General features: G+C 52.8%; 1 protein-coding gene across 2 annotated transcripts in view; it reads left to right on the plus strand.

The window, feature by feature from the left end:
- Positions 1–20922, plus strand: part of klhdc3 (kelch domain containing 3) — a 113547-nt gene that overhangs the window by 10388 nt on the left and 82237 nt on the right. The window contains exons 1-2 of one of the 2 annotated variants that reach the window (XM_070870686.1): positions 5321–5473; positions 16903–17144. In XM_070870686.1, the coding sequence (XP_070726787.1) occupies positions 16991–17144 (154 nt within the window). In that variant the 5' untranslated portion in view covers positions 5321–5473; positions 16903–16990. Of the gene's footprint in view, positions 1–5320; positions 5474–16902; positions 17145–20922 lie in introns of those variants that run through there. The other variant, XM_070870685.1, reaches the window with a different exon arrangement.

Genomic DNA, 20922 nt, shown 5'->3' on the forward strand with positions numbered 1-20922 from the left:
AAAATTTAATTTTTAGATGTTTTTGATATGTTTTAAAACTCTTACGCTGGTAAAAGTAAGCTATGCACCTGCTTTTACCAGGCGCAAGAGGTTTAAGGACACTCGCTGGGCAAGAGTTGGGCAAATAGCCCAATCTCTGCTGTGGGAATGTCTTTCTCCCAGAGTTGCGTGCGAGCGGTCAAGCCGGAAACTTGACAGATCGGAAAAGCCGGTTTTGGCGCATGCACATTGCGCGCCGAAAACCAGCTTTTGTGATGCCTTCCCGGGTCCGTACACACTCCATACGGACCCAGGGAGGCCGGGATTTCAGGGTCATTGTGCTCACCTGGCATTTCAGGCCCTTGCGGTGATCTATGACCCCCTCCTGGAATGGCTGTCAATGGAGAGTCAGTGCTCCGAGTGTGTAGAGTGTTTTGCAATGTTATCTGATCTGCTCAGGTATTTTGTTTGTATGTAATGGTGACGTGGAGCTGTTTGTGGTTGTGTTGTACCTCCACGGTGCAAGTCTTTGTTGACACGACTGTAGTTAGGCAAGAGTTTTCCGTAGATCAACAAAAAAAACCTAATCTGGTGCTGCGTTGACACGCTGCTCAATAAGAAAGAATGAGTTAACCTGCATTTATAATACTCTGACACAAGTGTCATAGCCATCTTGTAAAGTTCAGTCATTGTTGGTGCCATGCAGACAGATTATTTATATTTTCCGCCGTGGATCAGTGGTGTAAGGGGTTTTCTCAGGGAGTGTTGTTGTGCCTTGGGTGTCTCTCTCTGGGCTTCTGCCCTCACAGCTTATGCCTGGCCTGTGAGGTACCCTGAGCGCTGCAAGAGCACCCCTGGAGAGACTGTGTCCACAGCTTATGAAGGGGGTTTTGAGACTCGTGCGTCCCCACAGCTTATGCCTAGCCTGTGAGGCACCTGCGAGTGTCAAACATTCCTAACCCCTTCTTCCCTAGCCTGTGACACACAGTTAAGCGTTTTCGAGGCGCTCCTAGCTTCCCTTACACTGTTCTGACATAAGACTCACGATCAGGAGATGTAATACAATAGAACTGAGACAAGGTGATTCCAAGAGGAACTTAGGCTTCTAATTTATTTGACAAGGTGTATCTCAACAAACAGCAATACACCAACAAAACAATCCCCCTAAATCCCACTAAACGGACACAACGAAAATCTTTACACCAGCTTAGCAGTACAATGCCCAACCTCCCACCTTTCCTGGCCTAACTGAGTTGGGAGTTCTGGGGACCAGAGGTTATACTCACTACTGTGCCTTCCGCAGTCTGGTGGTTTGTTTCTTCTATCTTCGGTGTCTTCGGACACTGGTTTTCCTTCAGTGTCGAGAGGCTTGCTGGCTGTGGTTGTTGGATGACGAGGGCAGGGAACCACCCACACTATGTTAGAAACCCCTTTTTATAGCCAGATATCCAGTCCGCCTCTCCTGCTGAAATCGATTCTTCCCATTGGTGGGCTTTGTGATTTTGAAAAATGCAGCAGATTTAGATTATTGCGGGTTTTTCCACTGATGTTAACCTACTCAAGGTTTGAGTAGGTGTTAGTTGGGTTGGCCTCCTGTGGCCATTGTGTAGGTCCTTGGTTTGTTTTGGGTTCCCTAGTTTTCTGAAGATCTGCATAATTTCCTTCCATAGTGCAAACATGGGGAAGACAATAGTCCGATAATGGCGATGAGTCAGTCCCACAGTTTTCGAGCAAGTGCTCTCCCATTGGCTTGAAAGCCCCATGCTTCGGGCTGACTCTGTCTCACCATTGGCCCTCCGGTGTCCTCCCCCGTCCAATCACTGCTTTGCCAAAGTCAAACTGTTATCGGTTTCAATTCACAGCACAGACTGATCCCACAACCCTTTTCCTTCTGGGTAAAATGAGGGGGTTTTCGTCCTCCCCTACAGTGGGCAGCACTCTCACCTCTCAGTCAGAAGGTTGTGGGTTCAATTCCCACTCCAGAGACTTGAACACAAAAATCTACACTGACACTGCAGGGCAGTACCGAGGGAGCACAGCACTATCGGAGGGGCAGTACTGAGGGAGAGCGTGCGCTGTCGGAGGGGCAGTACTGAGGGAGTGCTGCATTGTTGGAGGGGCAGTACTGAGGGAGGGCCGCACTGTCGGAGGGGCAGTACTGAGGGAGTGCCGCACTGTCGGAGGGGCAGTACTGAGGGAGTGCCGCACTGTCGGAGGGGCAGTACTGAGGGAGTGCCGCACTGTCGGAGGGGCAGTACTGAGGGAGTGCCGCACTGTCGGAGGGGCAGTACTGAGGGAGTGCCGCACTGTCGGAGGGGCAGTACTGAGGGAGTGCCGCACTGTCGGAGGGGCAGTACTGAGGGAGTGCCGCACTGTCGGAGGGGCAGTACTGAGGGAGTGCCGCACTGTCGGAGGGGCAGTACTGAGGGAGTGCCGGAGGGGCAGTACTGGGGGAGTGCCGCACTGTCGGAGGGGCAGTACTGGGAGAGTGCCGCACTGTCGGAGGGGCAGTACTGAGGAAGTGCCGCGCTGTCGGAGGGGCAGTACTGAGGGAGTGCCGCTCTGTCGGAGGGGCAGTACTGAGGGAGTGCCGCTCTGTCGGAGGGGCAGTACTGAGGGAGTGCCGCGCTGTCGGAGGGGCAGTACTGAGGGAGTGCCGCGCTGTCGGAGGGGCAGTACTGAGGGAGTGCCGCGCTGTCGGAGGGGCAGTACTGAGGGAGTGCCGCGCTGTCGGAGGGGCAGTACTGAGGGAGTGCCGCACTGTCGGAGGGGCAGTACTGAGGGAGAGCCGCACTGTCGGAGGGGCAGTACTGAGGGAGCGCCGCACTGTCGGAGGGGCAGTACTGAGGGAGCGCCGCACTGTCGGAGGGGCAGTACTGAGGGAGCGCCGCACTGTCGGAGGGGCAGTACTGAGGGAACTCTCGACTGTCGGAGGGGCAGTACCGAGGGAACTCTCGACTGTCGGAGGGGCAGTACTGAGGGAACTCTCGACTGTCGGAGGGGCAGTACTGAGGGAACTCTTGACTGTCGGAGGGGCAGTACTGAGGGAACTCATGACTGTCGGAGGTGCCGTCTTTTGGATGAGTCGTTAAACCGAGGCCCCGTCTGTCCCCTCGGGTGAATGTAAATGACCCCATCGCACTATTTCGAAGGGGAGTTATCCCCGGTGTCCTGGCCAATATATATCCCTCAACCAAAACCACTAAAACAGATTATTGCGGGAGCTTGCTGTGCACAAATTGGCGGCCGCGTTTCCCACATTACAACAGTGACTACACTTCAAAAAGTACTTCATTGGCTGTAAAGCGCTTTGTGATGTCTGGTGGTTGTGAAAGGCGTTACAGAATTACAAGTCTTCCTTTCCTGTTGGTTTGAACTATTAATGATTGACTAACATACGTTAACTTGTGGAGTACAAACCACTCTAAGCTTCAACACGTGCCAATACTCTGCAGCTGCTTAATCTGGCCACAGGCCTGTTTTTCAATTAGAATTAATGTGTAGCTGATCATTATCATCATCATCATCATCATCGGCAGTTCCTCGAAATCGAGGAACTTGCTTCCACTCTAAAAGTGAGTTCTCAGGTGACTGTACTGTCCAATACGGGAATTACAGTCTCTGTCACAGGTGGGACAGACAGTGGTTGAGGGAAAGGATGGGTGGGGAGTCTGGTTTGCCTCACGTTCCTTCCGCTGCCTGCGCTTGTTTTCTGCATGCTCTCGGCGACGAGACTCGAGGTGCTCAGCACCCTCCCGGATGCACTTCCTCCACTTAGGGCAGTCTCTGGCCAGGAACTCCCAGGTGTCGGTGGGGATGTTGCACTTTATCAGGGAGGTTTTGAGGGTGTCCTTGTAACATTTCCTCTGCCCACCTGGGGCTCGCTTGCCATGTAGGAGTTCCGAGTAGAGCGCTTGCTTTGGGAATCTTGTGTCGGGCATGTGGACAATGTGGCCCGTCCAACGGAGCTGATCGAGTGTGGTCAGTGCTTCGATGTTGATCATAGTTATACTGTGTCCTTTGAAGGGACAGGTGTGTCATGTGTCAGTACATTGTACCTGTATAACCGTAATCCACATGGTGAGCTGAGACGGAGAGCATTTTTCAACAGGGAATAAAAGAGATTTCCCTTCTCTCTCCCCACCATCACAAAACAGAAACGGTGATAGGAGACAGAGCAGTACGTCCACCTGCCAATCGCGGGATTGGTTCCAAAGTATATACTTGCCTTAGACGGGGTGCAACGAAGGTTCACTAGATTGATCCCTGGAGTAATGGGTTGTCCTATGCGGAGAGATTGAGTAGATTGGGCCTATGTTCTCTGGAGTTTAGAAGAATGAGAGGTGATCTCATTGAAACACACAAGATTCTGAGGGGGATTGACAGGGTAGATGCAGGGAGGATGTTTCCCCTGGCTGGGGAGTCTAGAACCAGGGGTCACAGTCTCAGCTATTTCGGACTGAGATGAGAAATGTCTTCACTCGGGAGGATTGTGAATTTTTAGAATTCTCTACCCCAGACGACTATATTCAAGGCAGAGATCGATAGATTTTTGGACTCTCGGGGAACCAAGGGACTTGGGGATTGGGTGGGAAAGTGGAGTTGAGGTCGAAGATCAGCCATGATCTTACTGAATAGCGGTGCAGGCTCGAAGGGCCGAATGGCCCACTCCTGATCCTATTTCTTATGTTCTTACTAAAACAGATCATCTGGTCATTATCTCAGTGCTATTTGTGGGAGCTTGCTGTGCGCATATTGGCTGCCGCGTTTCCCACATTCCAACAGAGACCACGCTTCAGAAAGTACTTCTTTGGCACTTTGGGGATGTGTTGAAAGGTCTAATGGAACTACAAGTCCTTTCTTTTCACGAGCTAAGATCTAGAATTGATCTGATGGGTCAAGGTGTGCCCAGTGAGAGAACTCCCAGACGTGCTGTTGGTTTCATGTCATTTGAAGCTCCTTTTGACACGAACCGTGCATTTTGACACAGGACTTGGAGCGCTGCCTTGTTCTGCTCAGTTTTAAGAGACCCAATCTACCGGGGCTCTTTGTGATCCGTGGTCAACAAATGTCCAGGTCCTTGAGTGATTTGCAAAAGCACCCGTCGCTCACAACACCAGAGTTCAAAGACAAAAATAAAAGGGGTGAGCATCGACCTTTGACCCTGCGACCTTTTGCAGGTCCGTGCAGGCTACCATTTAAAAAAAAAAATGCTGTTGATAAATGTCAGTCGATAACCTCGCTGTTCCTCCGTTCTCTATTGGACGGAACAAGTACTGCGTGCTGGAAATAGCACAGCTTGTATGGAATACAAGGAACCGAGGGTCTATTTCCAGTCTTGGGGAGCCTCGTGCCAAACGTTCGGAGCGACTGAATATATCTAAGGGTACTGTACAGCGTAGGGTGAGTCCTGGGGATTCATTTCCCACTTGCGCTGCCATATACGAGGAGAAAACGATTCCTGAAATCACAACTTGTAACATCAGCCCAGGGGGTAAGTAAGTGCCTGTGCTTTGACAAAATCCCTCTTCACTGCGGGCAGTGACGGCAGCTGGTCAGACTGGATGTGGGCTGTTTGGGTGATAATTGGCTAGCGGCAACATTTATCCACTGTGAGAATAGAATAGCCTTTCAATAACTGTGTAAACTCTGCGTTTCCCGATTGAAGAGATTGCCCCTGTGTAATTTCGGTGTCCCGCCAGAGGGTGAAGCACAAGGTTTTGAGGGAATGAAACATGATTTGTCCGTGAGCAAATTGTTTACAGCTTGAGAGAATTCTGTGCTGCCCAGTCTAATGATAGACCCTTCAGCAACGATGGTTGTATGCAGCTTTTACAGACTCCCCGAGTGTTAACTAGAGTCCCACACCAGCGACTTCAGCATATAATCAAGGCTGATGCTCCAGTGCAGTGCTGAGGGAGCAGCGCCGCACTGTCGGAGGGGCAGTACTGAGGGAGTGTCGGAGGGGCAGTACTGAGGGAGTGTCGGAGGGGCAGTACTGAGGGAGCGGCGCACTGTCGGAGGGGCAGTACTGAGGGAGCGGCGCACTGTCGGAGGGGCAGTACTGAGGGAGCGGCGCACTGTCGGAGGGGCAGTACTGAGGGAGCGGCGCACTGTCGGAGGGGCAGTACTGAGGGAGCGCTGTCGGAGGGTCAGTACTGAGGGAGCGGCACACTGTCGGAGGGGCAGTACTGAGGGAGCGCTGCACTGTCGGAGGGGCAGTACTGAGAGGGTGCCGCACTGTCAGAGGGGCCGAGTGCTGCACTGTTGGAGGGGCAGTACTGAGGAAGTGCTACACTGTCGGAGGGGCAGTACTGAGGGAGCACTGCACTGTCGGAGGGGCAGTACTGAGGGAGCACCACACTGTCGGAGGGGCAGTACTGAGGGAGCGGCGCACTGTCGGAGGGGCAGTACTGAGGGAGCGCTGTCGGAGGGTCAGTACTGAGGGAGCGGCACACTGTCGGAGGGGCAGTACTGAGGGAGCACCACACTGTCGGAGGGGCAGTACTGAGGGAGTGCTGCACTGTCGGAGGGGCAGTACTGAGGGAGCACTGCACTGTCAGAGGGGCCGAGTGTTGCACTGTCGGAGGGGCAGTACTGAGGGAGCACTGTCGGAGGGGCAGTACTGAGGGAGTGCTGCGCTGTCGGAGGTGCAGTGCTGAGGGAACACTGTCGGAGGTGCAGTGCTGAGGGAGCACTGTCGGAGGTGCAGTGCTGAGGGAGCACTGTCGGAGGGGCAGTACTGAGGGAGCGTTGCACTGTCGGAGCGGCAGTACTGAGGGAGTGCTGCACTGTCGGAGGGGCAGTACTGAGGGAGCATCGCACTGTTGGCGGGACAGTATTGAGGGAGTGTTGCACCGTCGGAGGGGCAGTACTGAGGGAGTGTTGCACCGTCGGAGGGGCAGTACTGAGGGAGTGTTGCACCGTCGGAGGGGCAGTACTGAGGGGGTGCCACACTGTCGGAGGGGCAGTACTGAGGGGGTGCCGCACCATTGGTGGTGCTGACCTTCAGATGAGATATTGCAAAGAAACCAACCCCAGCCCGAAGCTCTGCCTGCCCCCTCGGGTGAATGTAAACAATCCCACGGCACAATTCAAAGAATTGCACGGCAGTTCTCCCAGTGTTTGGCAGTCATTGCTCCAGCTTCACATTAGCAGACATTCCTCTCATTGGTTGTTTGTGGGGCCTTGTTGGCACATTGGCCGCTCTGTTTTATCCTCACCCGTGATTTTACTTCAGAAACTCAATGATTGTCTGAGGGGTCGTTGGGTGCGCTGTACGGCAGTGACCAGAGCGTGTGTTTTACTTCTTCCAGAATATGGTATTTCGGGCTGGGGTTGGTTTCTTTGGAACAGAGGAGGCTGAGGGGAGATTTAATCAAAGTGTATAAAATTATGAAGTACCTGGATAGAATGGATAGGACGGACCTATTTCCCTTAACAGAGAGGTCAGTAACCAGAGGCATAAATTTAACCAGGGGCACAGCATCGAAGCACTGACCACACTTGATCAGCTCCGCTGGGCAGGGCCACATTGTCCGCATGCCAGACACGAGACTCCCAAAACAAGCGCTCTACTCGGAACTCCTTCATGGCAAGCGAGCCCCAGGTGAGCAGAAGAAACGTTTCAAGGACACCCTCAAAGCCTCCCTGATAAAATGCAACATCCCCACCGACACCTGGGAGTCCCTGGCCAAAGAGCGCCCTAAGTGGAGAAAGTGCATCCGGGAGGGCGCTGAGCACCTCGAGTCTCATCGCCGAGAGCGTGCAGAAAGCAAGCGCAGGCAGCGGAAGGAGCGTGCGGCAAACCAGACTCCCCCACCCACCCTTTCCTTTAACCACTGTCTGTCCCACCTGTGACAGAGACTGTGGCTCTCGTATTGGACTGTTCAGTCACTTAGGGACATATTTTAAGAGCGGAAGCAAGTCTTCCTCGATTCCGAGGGACTGCCGATGATGATGATTATGAGATTTAAAGTAATTGGTAGAAGGTTTAGAGGGGATTTGAGGAAAGGCTTCTTCACCCAGAGGGTGGTGGGGGTCTGGAACTCACGGCCTGAAAGGGTGGTAGAGGCAGAAACCCTCACCACATTTAAAAAGTACCTGGATGTGCACTTGAAGTGCCGTAACCTGCAGGGCTACGGATCTGGAGCTGGAAAGTGGGATTAAGCTGGGTAGCACATGGTCTGCCGGTGTGGAAACGATGGGCCAAATGGCCTCCTGTGCTGTAAATTTCTCTGCTAGAATGAAGTAAATAGCTGTGCGGTGAACGAGGGTGTGTGCCTGACATGAGTCAACAGCTAAATTGTACCCAATTGCACCCGTTTAAGAGTCGCACTCCAAATCCATTTATTATCTCAAGGTGTTTATCGAACATTGCCAGCAAGCACTCAGCTGGCTGTGCATCCTCATGGGCTGGCCTTTAGTGCGGGTAATGAGGTGTGAATATTTGTTGTTAGAAGCAGGGATCTCCCTTGTGGATGCTGCGACCCCGCGCCTGTCTGATTGGCTTCATTATCGCCTTTACTTCGCTCCCGGCAAGTGTTGGCACAACAGATGTAGGCCGTCCCTCAGAGGATTATTGTTCCTCAGCTCCTCCCAAAGCCCTGCTACCCATGTCCTAACTCTCACCGAGTCCCGCTCACCCATCACCCCAGTCCTCGCTCACCTACATTGGCTCCCGGTCCAGCAAAGCCTCCATTTTACAATGAGCCTCCAGCTCCTATGTCCCTCCCTATCTCTGTAACCCCCTCCAGCCCCTACACCCCTCCCTATCTCTGTAACCCCCTCCAGCCCCTACACCCCTCCCTATCTCTGTAACCTCCTCCAGCCCCACACCCCTCCCTATCTCTGTAACCTCCTCCAGCCCTACACCCCTCCCTATCTCTGTAACCTCCTCCAGCCCCTACACCCCTCCCTATCTCTGTAACCCCCTCCAGCCCCTACACCCCTCCCTATCTCTGTAACCTCCTCCAGCCCTACACCCCTCCCTATCTCTGTAACCTCCTCCAGCCCCACAACCCTCCCTATCTCTGTAACCTCTTCCAGCCCTTACTCCTATCTCTAACCTCCTCCAGCCCTACACCCCTCCCTATCTCTGTAATCTCCTCCAGCCCCACAACCCTCCCTATTTCTGTAACCTCCTCCAGCCCCTACACCCCTCCCTATCTCTAACCTCCTCCAGCCCCACAACCCTCCCTATCTCTGTAACCTCCTCCAGCCCCACACCCCTCCCTATCTCTGTAACCTCCTCCAGCCCCACACCCCTCCCTATCTCTGTAACCCCCTCCAGCCCCACACCCCTCCCTATCTCTGTGCACCTCCAATTCTGGCCTCTTCAACATCCCCGATGTTCAATACTCCACCATTACACAGGATTACACGGGATATACGGCAGAGAAACTGACCGTTCGGCCCAACCAGTCCCTGCCGGCGTTTATACTCCACTCGAGCCTCCTCCCGTCTTTCCTCATCTAACTCTATCACCATAACCCTCTATTCCCTTCTCCCCCCAATGCTTGTGTAGCCTCCCCTTAAATACATCGATACTACTCGCCTCAACCCCTCCCTGTGACAGCGAGTTCCACATTCTCACCGCTCTCTGGGTAAAGAGGTTTCTCCTGAATTCCCCATTAGATTTCTGGGTGACGATCTTATATTGATGGCCTCTAGTTATGCTCTTCCCCACAAGTGGAAACACTCTCTCTCTGTATCCACTCCATCAAAACCTTTCAACATTTTAAAGACTTCTATTAGGTCACCCCCTCAGCCTTCATTTTTGGCGGCCTTGCCCTCAGTTGCCCCAAGCTCTGGAATTCACTCTCCAAACCTCCACCTCTCTCTCTCCTCCTCTTTTAAGACGCTCCTCAAAACCGACCCCTTTGTCTGAGCTTTTGCTCGCCGGCCCTGATGTCTCCTTATGTGGCTCGGTGTCACATGTTGTTTGATGATGCTCCTGTGAGATGCCTCGGGTTGTTTTACTGCATTACATGCGCTCCCATTATGCCATTCCAAGCGTTGTAGAATTCTGGCACCGCGATCTCCATCCACCCCTTTCTCACCCCCCTCCCTCCCCCCCTTTCCCTCGCCTCCTGCAGGTTCTTCGACTGAGGCGCTTGCAAACTGGTGGCCAGTATCGTGGGCTGCACGCGTTGCGGAGGAACCACAGCAGCTCGTAGAGCTCGGGGGAAGGGGGGTGGGGGGGGGCGGTGCACTTGTCTGTGTGTGAAGGTCAGGTTCTGTCCTCCTACAGTGCCAGTATCTGCTGTCAACTCCACTCCGTCAGCGTAACACTGCTTTTGTACTGCACATGTGCTCAAAATGTCTGGTCCTGTGGCACACACCCAATAATGCTGCTGTCACCGGCAGCTCCGTATCCATTGCATTTTTCCTGTGTACCCCTGTGTCGCTGTCTGTCCGTCCGTGTGTGTGTGTCCTCCCCCGTCCGTGTGTGTGTGTGTGTCCTCCCCCGTCCGTGTGTGTGTGTCCTCCCCCGTCCGTGTGTGTGTGTGTGTGTGTGTCCCTCGTCCATGTGTGTGTGTGTCCTCCCCCGTCCGTGTGTGTGTGTGTCCTCCCCCGTCCGTGTGAAACATAGAAACATAGAAAATAGGTGCAGGAGTAGGCCATTCGGCCCTTCTAGCCTGCACCGCCATTCAATGAGTTCATGGCTGAACATTCAACTTCAGTACCCCATTCCTGCTTTCTCGCCATACCCCTTGATCCCCCTAGCAGTAAGGACCTCATCTAACTCCTTTTTGAATATATTTAGTGAATTGGCCTCAACAACTTTCTGTGGTAGAGAATTCCACAGGTTCACCACTCTCTGGGTGAAGAAGTTCCTCCGCATCTCGGTCCTAAATGGCTTACCCCTTATCCTTAGACTGTGACCCCTGGTTCTGGACTTCCCCAACATTGGGAACATTCTTCCTGCATCTAACCTGTCTAACCCCGTCAGAATTTTATATGTTTCTATGAGGTCCCCTCTCATTCTTCTGAACTCCAGTGAATACAAGCCCAGTTGATCCAGTCTTTCTTGATATGTCAGTCCCGCCATCCCGGGAATCAGTCTGGTGACCCTTCGCTGCACTCCCTCAATAGCAAGAATGTCCTTCCTCAGGTTAGGAGACCAAAACTGTACACAATACTCCAGGTGTGGCCTCACCAATGCCCTGTACAACTGTAGCAACACCTCCCTGCCCCTGTACTCAAATCCCCTTGCTATGAAGGCCAACATGCCATTTGCTTTCTTAACCGCCTGCTGCACCTGCATGCCAACCTTCAATGACTGATGTACCATGACACCCAGATCTCTTTGCACCTCCCCTTTTCCTAATCTGTCACCATTCAGATAATAGTCTGTCTCTCTGTTTTTACCACCAAAGTGGATAACCTCACATTTATCCACATTATACTTCATCTGCCATGCATTTGCCCACTCACCTAACCTATCCAAGTCGCTCTGCAGCCTCACAGCATCCTCCTCGCAGCTCACACTGCCACCCAACTTAGTGTCATCCGCAAATTTGGAGATACTACATTTAATCCCCTCATCTAAATCATTAATGTACAGTGTAAACAGCTGGGGCCCCAGCACAGAACCTTGCGGTACCCCACTAGTCACTGCCTGCCATTCTGAAAAGTACCCATTTACTCCTACTCTTTGCTTCCTGTCTGACAACCAGTTCTCAATCCATGTCAGTACACTACCCCCAATCCCATGTGCTCTAACTTTGCACATCAATCTCTTGTGTGGGACCTTGTCGAACGCCTTCTGAAAGTCCAAATATACCACATCAACTGGTTCTCCCTTATCCACTCTACTGGAAACATCCTCAAAAAATTCCAGAAGATTTGTCAAGCATGATTTCCCTTTCACAAATCCATGCTGACTTGGACCTATCATGTCACCTCTTTCCAAATGCACTGCTATGACATCCTTAATAATTGATTCCATCATTTTACCCACTACCGATGTCAGGCTGACCGGTCTATAATTCCCTGTTTTCTCTCTCCCTCCTTTTTTAAAAAGTGGGGTTACATTGGCTACCCTCCACTCCATAGGAACTGATCCAGAGTCAATGGAATGTTGAAAAATGACTGTCAACGCATCCACTATTTCCAAGGCCACCTCCTTAAGTACTCTGGGATGCAGTCCATCAGGCCCTGGGGATTTATCGGCCTTCAATCCCATCAATTTCCCCAACACAATTTCCCGGCTAATAAGGATTTCCCTCAGTTCCTCCTCCTTACTAGACCCCCCGACCCCTTTTATATCCGGAAGGTTGTTCGTGTCCTCCTTCGTGAATACCGAACCAAAGTACTTGTTCAATGTGTGTGTGTGTGTCCTCCCTCGTCCGTGTGTGTGTGTGTCCTCCCCCGTCCGTGTGTGTGTGTGTGTGTGTCCTCCCCCGTCCGTGTGTGTGTGTGTGTCCTCCCCCGTCCGTGTGTGTGTGTGTGTCCTCCCCCGTCCGTCCGTGTGTGTGTGTCCTCCCCCGTCCGTGTGTGTGTGTCCTTCCCCGTCCGTGTGTGTGTGTGTGTCCTCCCCCGTCCGTGTGTGTGTGTGTGTGTCCTCCCCCGTCCGTGTGTGTGTGTGTGTGTCCTCCCCCGTCCGTGTGTGTGTGTGTGTCCTCCCCCGTCCGTGTGTGTGTGTGTGTCCTCCCCCGTCCGTGTGTGTGTGTCCTCCCCCGTCCGTGTGTGTGTGTCCTCCCCCGTCCGTGTGTGTGTGTGTCCTCCCCCGTCCGTGTGTGTGTGTGTCCTCCCCCGTCCGTGTGTGTGTGTGTCCTCCCCCGTCCGTGTGTGTGTGTGTCCTCCCCCGTCCGTGTGTGTGTGTGTCCTCCCCCGTCCGTGTGTGTGTGTCCTCCCCCGTCCGTGTGTGTGTGTGTCCTCCCCCGTCCGTGTGTGTGTGTCCTCCCCCGTCCGTGTGTGTGTGTGTCCTCCCCCGTCCGTGTGTGTGTGTCCTCCCCCGTCCGTGTGTGTGTGTCCTCCCCCGTCCGTGTGTGTGTGTCCTCCCCCGTCCGTGTGTGTGTGTGTGTCCTCCCCCGTCCGTGTGTGTGTGTCCTCCCCCGTCCGTGTGTGTGTGTGTCCTCCCCCGTCCGTGTGTGTGTGTGTGTCCTCCCCCGTCCGTGTGTGTGTGTGTCCTCCCCCGTCCGTCCGTGTGTGTGTGTCCTCCCCCGTCCGTCCGTGTGTGTGTGTGTCCTCCCCCGTCCGTCCGTGTGTGTGTGTGTCCTCCCCCGTCCGTGTGTGTGTGTGTCCTCCCCCGTCCGTCCGTGTGTGTGTGTGTCCTCCCCCGTCCGTCCGTGTGTGTGTGTGTCCTCCCCCGTCCGTCCGTGTGTGTGTGTGTCCTCCCCCGTCCGTGTGTGTGTGTGTCCTCCCCCGTCCGTCCGTGTGTGTGTGTGTCCTCCCCCGTCCGTGTGTGTGTCCTCCCCCGTCCGTGTGTGTGTCCTCCCCCGTCCGTGTGTGTGTGTGTGTGTCCCCCGTCCGTGTGTGTGTCCTCCCCCGTCCGTCCGTGTCTCCCCCCCCCGTCCGTGTATATTCAAAAGGGAGTTAGATATGGCCCTTCCGGCTAAAGGGATCAAGGGGCATGGGGAGAAAGCAGGAATGGGGTATTGAAGTTGCATGATCAGCCATGATATTGAATGCTGGTGCAGGCTCGAATGGCCTACTCCTGCGCCTATTTTCTATGTTACTGCCCCTCTGACAGTGCGGCGCTCCCTCAGTACTGCCCCTCCAACAGTGCGGCACTCACTCAGTACTGCACCTCCAATACTGCAGCTCTCCCTCAGTACTGCCCCTCTGACACGCTCCACATTCCCAGTTGTTTGCATTTCGGTCCAAAAGGATTTTGCTTTTTCAAGATTGTGGATCTCCATGCAGGGTGAACCCTTCTTGCCCTCGGTACTGCCCCTCTGACAGTGCAGCACTCCCTCAGTACTGACAGTGCGACGCTCTGTCAGTACTGCCCCTCCGACAACGCAGTACTACCCAGACACAGATTTCCTTTATGGTTTCTACTAGGCCCCACTCTTTCTCTAGTTATCCTCTTGCGCTTAATGTATTTATAAAACATCTTTGGGTGTTCCCTGATTTTACTTGCCAACATTCTTTCATGCTATCTCTTTGCTTTCCTGATATCTTTTTTAATTGCACACCCGCACTTCTTGTACTCCTCCAGAGTCTCTGCAGTATTGAGCCCTCGCTATCTGTCATAAGCTTCCCTTTTTTTCTTTATCCTACTCTGTATGTCCCTTGACATCCAGGGGGCTCTAGATTTGTTAGTCCCACCCTTTGTTTTAAGGGAACATCCTTGCTCTGGACCCTCAGGATCTCCTCCTTGAATGCCTCCCACTGCTCTGACACTGATTTACCATCGAGTAGCTGTTTCCAGTCCACTTTCGCCAAATCCCATCACAGCTCAGCAAAATTGGCTTTACCCCAATTGAGAACTTTTATTCCTGGTCCGCCTTTGTCCTTTTCCATAACTGCCCTAAATCTAACTGAATTATGATCACTAGCACCAAAATGCTCTCCCACTGATACCCCTTCCACCTGTCCCTCTTCATTCCCCAAAACCAAGTCCAGAACCGCCCCCTCCCTTGTTGGGCTTGTTACATACTGGCTAAAGAAGTTCTCCTGAATGCATTTTAGAAATTCTGGACCATTTACACTACAGTTGCTGGTGTGAGCAGGGTGTGGGCACAGCCAGAAGCACCATGTCCCGCGGTGTCAGCTTCTTTAAACACTGACCCATTTATATCGGGAGCTGCTCGGCGGGTGGGAGTGAGAGCCTGTTCTGAAGGTTGGTGTGATGGGGGCTAGACGTGTTGGAGGGTGACTGGAGGCAGGGTGACCTGGGCTAGACGTGTTGGAGGGTGACTGGAGGCAGGGTGACCTGGGCTAGACGTGTTGCAGGGTGACCTGGGCTAGACGTGTTGGAGGGTGACTGGAGGCAGGGTGACCTGGGCTAGACGTATTGGAGGGTGACTGGGGGCAGGGTGACATGGGCTAGACGTGTTGCAGGGTGACATGGGATAGACGTGTTGGAGGGTGACTGGAGGCAGGGTGACATGGGATAGACGTATTGGAGGGTGACTGGGGGCAGGGTGACATGGCCTAGACGTGTTGGAGGGTGACTGGGGGTCTGGAACAGATGAGGTTTAGGGGAGGCTTAATTGAGGTGTATCAAATTATGAGGGGCATAGATAGAGTGGATAGGAAGGACCTATTTCCCTTAGCAGAAGGGTCAACAACTAGGGGACATAGATTTGAAGTAATCGATAGAAGGATGAGGGGGGATTTGAGTTGCGGAGAACCTTTTTTCACCCAGAGGGTAGTGAGGGTCGGGAACTCATGGCCTGAAAGGGTGGCAGAGGCAGAAACCCTCACCACATTTAAAAACTACTTGGATGTGCACCTGAAGTGCCGTAATCTGCAGGGCTACGGACCGAGAGCTGGAAAGTGGGATTAGACTGGATAGCTCTTGGTCGGCCGGCGCGGACACTATGAGCCGAATGGCCTCCTGTGCTGTCAATGTCTATGATTCTAGGTTTCGATGTGAGACGGACACTAAATAAACACGAGGGCAGAAAAATACTTCCATTTATGTAGCACCTTTCACGACCATCGGACATCCCAAAATCCTTTACAGCCAATGAAATACTGTTGAAGTGTGGTCACTGTTGTAATAGTATAGTATTAGGCATTCCCTCGTATCGAGGATGACTTGCTTCCATACCAAAAAAGGATGAGTTCACAGGTGTTTTAATGAAGGATCTAATATTCCAGGTCCTGAACTGCACCCTAAGTGGTGGAAGATGCCTGTGGGTGGATTTTTTTTAACGTGTGGTGGCCGTTGTACACCAGCCACCACACTGGCTTGACCGAGCTCGGTCTTGGTCCAGTGGCAAGGATTAACCAAGACGACTGGAGACCTGCTCTGCTGCACGGACCGAGTGCGCTCACATATCGCAGTGTGGGCTGGTCCGTGCTGCTCCTGGGCCCTCGCCTCTTCTGCATCCCGAACTCTCGCCTCTCCTGGGCCCTGATTGCTCACCGCTCCTCCGCCCCGCTCAAAAATGGGACAGTCAGTGACAGGACATCAATTAGTCTCCCCTTACCTTGGAGACGTCAAATATCGGCACACTGTTATTTGAAATAATCAAAATATTCAACTCCAGCCCGGTTGAAGGGTTATTGGCATCAGCAGAAACCAACGGCAACTAACAGAATCAATACAGGAAAGCCAATTTGCGCACAGCAAGCTCCCACAAACAACAATGTGATAATGACCAGATAATCTTTCTTGTGACGTTGGTTGAGGGATAAATATTGGCCAGGACACCGGGAACAACTCCCCTGCTCTTCTTCGAGATCGTGCCGCGGGATGTTTTATGTCCACTTGAGGGAGCAGGCGGGGCCTCGGTTTAACGTCTCATCGGAAAGACGGCACCTCTGACAGTGCGGCGCTCCCTCAGCACTGCACTGGAGTGTCAGCCTGGAGGAGTGGGACTGCATCACATCTCGCCCCATCAAACATATCCTTCTATTCCTTCGGAATAGAAGGATATGTTTGAGGGGGTGAGATGATGAGGGGGTGGGAGGAGGCTGGTCTGGAGCAGAAACACCGGCCCTGTTTCTGTGCTGCAAATTCTATGCACGTCAAATAAAATTGTCCCCCGACGGTGAGGGCCATCAGCCAGCCAGGTGGCATTCCTCGCCCTTGCACATCCCAAAGGAAGAGCTTTGCTCCTCGCGGAGCTGAGGCAGCGTAGGGTCAACTGGTGGAGCGAGGGCCACGGGTCCTGAAGCCACGGGGGGGGGGGGGGTCGACCGTCTGGCCAGGGGGGAGTAACTTGCGGGGGGGTCGACCGTCTGGCCAGGGGGGAGTAACTTGCGTGTCTTTGTGTTCTCCTCCCCTCCCTCCTGTAGCTGCGGTGAGAATGAGCCGGCCCTGAGGAGCTCGGTGCGGCCTGGCTGGGCTGGTGCACCTGACGAGGCCGATGCCCAACTGAGGGGGATGTTGCGGTGGGCAGTGCACCTGGAAGGAGGTCCGCGGAGGGTGAACCATGCCGCCGTGGCTGTCGGGCACAAAGTCTACTCCTTCGGCGGGTACTGCTCGGGGGAGGACTACGAGACCCTTCGGCAGATTGACGTTCACATCTTTAATGCGGGTAAGCACTGGGGGACCTGTTTGCGGCTGATCATGGGCCTGCCTTTATCTGTTCGCTGGTTTCCAGCTTCTCCGTTGTCGTACCTGCATAAGGAATAGGAGCGGGAGTCGGCCATTCGGCCCCTCGAGCCTGCTCCGCCATTCAATAAGACCACGGCTGATCCGATCATGGGCTCAGCTCCACTTCCCCGCCCACTCCCCATAACCCCTTACTCCCTTATCGCTCAAAAATCTGTCTTATCTCCGCTTTAAATATATTCACTGACCCAGCCTCCACAGCTCTCTGGGGCCGAGAATTCCACAGATTTACAACCCTCTGAGAGAAGAAATTCCTCCTCATCTCCGTTTTAAATGGGCGGCCCCTTATTCTGAGACTATGTACCCTAGTTCTAGTCTCCCCTATGAGTGGAAATGGCGTCCTTCCGTGCTGTAAACTTCTATGATTCTTCTGATTCCAACATAAGAACTAGGAGCAGGAGTAGGCCATACGGCCCCTCGAGCCTGCTCCACCATTCAATACGATCATGGCCGAACCGATCATGGTCTCAGCTCCAGTTCCCTGCCCGCTCCCCTTATTCCCTTATCACTCTTAAATTTGTCATTAATTTATTCAATGACCCAGCTTCCCCTCTTCCCAGGAAGCAGTCCAGCGAACCTTTGTTGCACTCCCTCAATGGCAAAGATATCTTTCCTTAGGTAAGGAGACTCCCTCCGTATGTGTCTCTTTTATTCTGTCTTCCTTGCTTTCTGCCTTCCCCCTGGAATCCATTATGCACAATCCCTGAGCTCGGGGCGAGTGGGGGGGGGACCCGATCCCCGACCTCCGACATCCTCTCCACATTCACGCTCCCTAACCCTCTCTCAGATAGATATCTATATGTTAATAGAATATCTAATCCGCAGTTACTTCGAGCCAAAATGTTTATATATTTTTATATATATTTTTATGTATTTTGCAACAGCCTGAGGTAGAAACGCTTGCGCTGAGAGGACTTTGCTGTTGGACAATGGGCCGCTCCCGCGCCTCGGCGTGTGTGTACCTCCTGAGCCTCTGCCAGCCTCGCTCTGCAGCTGGGCACCCTGTACAGAATGAGACGCGTCGGCTCACTTCTGGCATTTATTCGTTCATGTCCGCGTCGCTGGCCAGGCCGGCATTTATTGCCCATCCTTGATTGCGCTGGAGAAGGTGGTGGTGAGCCAGCCGCCTTATACAACTGAGTGTCTCGCTGGGCCATTTCAGAGTCGACCATGTTGCTGTGGGTCTGGAGTCACATATAGGCCCAGACTGGGTAAGGACGTAAGAAATAGGAGCAGGAGTCGGCCACCTGGCCACTCGAGCCTGCTCCGCCATTCACTATCATGGCTGATCTGACCATGGACTCAGCTCCACTTCCCTGCCCGCTCCCCATGACCCTATACTCCCTTATTGCTCAAAAATCTGTCTATGTCCACCTTAAATATATTCAATGACCCAGCCTCCACAGCTCTCTGGACGGCAGATTTCCTTCCCTGAAGGGCATTAGAAACATAGAAATCTATAGCACAGAAGGAGGCCATTTCAGCCCATCGTGTCTGCGCCAGCCGTCAAAGAGCCACACGGCCCTCGGTCAGCAGCCCTGAAGGTTACATATAAACCTATGAACAATGGCGGAGAGGTAAAGAGCACCTGGCCCAACCAGTCCGCCCCACACAACAATTAGTGAAACAGATCGGTTTTTGTGACAATCCGTAGTTTCATGGTCGCCATTACTGATTCCAGCTTTTTTCCTCCAGAATTTTTCAAAATTCAGTGAACTGTATTTCAATTCCCCAGCTGCCGTGGTGGGATTTGAACTCGTGACTCTGGCTCATTAGTCCAGGCCTCTGGTTTACTGGTCCAGTAACATAACCACAGGCTGGTGTGCCCGACCTCCACTGGGCACCTCTGGTGAAGGTCGGAGGCCATTCAGCCCCTCGAGCTTGTTTAGTTCGATTCGTTCCTAACCCAGCCAAGATTGGGAACTCGTTGCGAGGGGAAGGTGGTTTGGAGAAACTTAGAACGGTGGAGGAGCAGAGAGATTTAGGGGTCTATGAACAGAACATTAGACAGATACACAAGCAATTGATAAGACAAATGGAACTTTGGCCTTTATCTCGAGGGTTGGCATACAAAGGGGAGGAAGTGATGTTACAGGTGTCATCATCATCAAAGGCAGTCCCTCGGAATCGAGGAAGACTTGCTTCCACTCTTAACATGAGTCCTTAGGTGGCTGAACAGTCCAATACGAGAGCCACAGTCCCTGTCACAGGTGGGACAGACAGTGGTTGAGGGAAAGGGTGGGTGGGACAGGTTTGCCGCACGCTCCTTCCGCTGCCTGCGCTTGGTTTCTGCACGCTCTCGGCGACGAGACTCGAGGTGCTCAGTGCCCTCCCGGATGCACTTCCTCCACTTTGGGCGGTCTTTGGCCAGGGACTCCCAGGTGTCAGTGGGGATGTCGCACTTTATCAGGGAGGCTGTGTGGGTGTCTCTTGTAACGTTTCCTCTGCCCACCTTTGGCTCGTTTGCTGTGAAGGAGTTCCGAGTAGAGCGCTTGCTTTGGGAATCTCGTGCCAGGCATGCGGACAATGTGGCCTGCCCAGCGGAGCTGGTCGAGTGTGGTCAGTGCTTCAATGCTGGGTATGTTCTGGTCAGCCCCCATCCTGAGCACTGGGCCCCGCCCTTCAGGGAGGATATAGTGGCCTCGGAGAGGGAGCAGCGCAGATTCACCAGACAATAAACGGGTTACATTATGAGGACCAGTTTCACAGACTAACCTTGTAGTTCCTCGAGTTTAGAAGATTGAGGGGTGATCTAATCGAGATGTTTAAAAAGATGAGAGGATTTGAAGCGGTACAGAGAGGGAAACTCTCTCCTCGGGTGGGGGGGGAATCCTGAACAAGGGGGATGCAATCTTAAAATTAGAGCCAGGCCGTTCAGGGGAGATGTCAGGAAGCACTTTTTCACACACAGGGTCGTGGGAATCTGGAACTCTCCCCCAAAAGGATCAATTGGGGCTTGATGAATTTTTGTTGGAAATGAAGAAAGAGTGCATTTCTATAGCACCTTTCACAGCGACAGGACGTTTCAAAACACTTTACAGACAAAGAAGTACTTTTTGAAGCGTGGTCACTGTTGCAATGTGGGAAACGCGGCAGCCAATTTGCGCACAGCAAGCTCCCACAAACAGCAATGTGATAATGACCCAGATAATCTGGTTTAGTGATGTTGGCATACAGTGTGGCCAAGACTAGTGGGAGGCCACAGGATTGGGAAACTTTTTTAAAAACCAGCAAAGAACGACAAAATAATAAAAAGAGGGACGATAGATTATGAAAGTAAACTAGAACGAAATATAAAATCAGATAGTAAGAGTTTCTACGGGTACATAAAAGGGAAAAGAGTGGCTAAAGTAAATGTTGGTCCCCTAGAGGATGAGACTGGGAATTAATAATGGGGAACAGGGAAATAGCAGAGACGTTGAATAAATATTGTGTATCGGTCTTCACTGGAGAAGACACTACAAACATCCCAATAGTGGATAATCAAGGGGCTACAGGGATTATACAATCACTATCACTGATGAAGTAATACTCGGTAAAATAATGGGACTAAAGGTGGACAAGTTCCCTGGACCTGATGCCTTACATCCTAGGGTCTTAAAAGAAATGACTGTAGAGATAGTGGATGCATTGGTTGTAATTTACCAAAATTCCCTGGATTCTGGGGAGATCCCAGCAGATTGGAAAACTGCAAATGTAAT

The sequence above is a fragment of the Pristiophorus japonicus genome, unplaced genomic scaffold (genome assembly GCF_044704955.1).
Source record: "Pristiophorus japonicus isolate sPriJap1 unplaced genomic scaffold, sPriJap1.hap1 HAP1_SCAFFOLD_160, whole genome shotgun sequence".
NCBI lineage: Eukaryota > Metazoa > Chordata > Chondrichthyes > Pristiophoridae > Pristiophorus > Pristiophorus japonicus.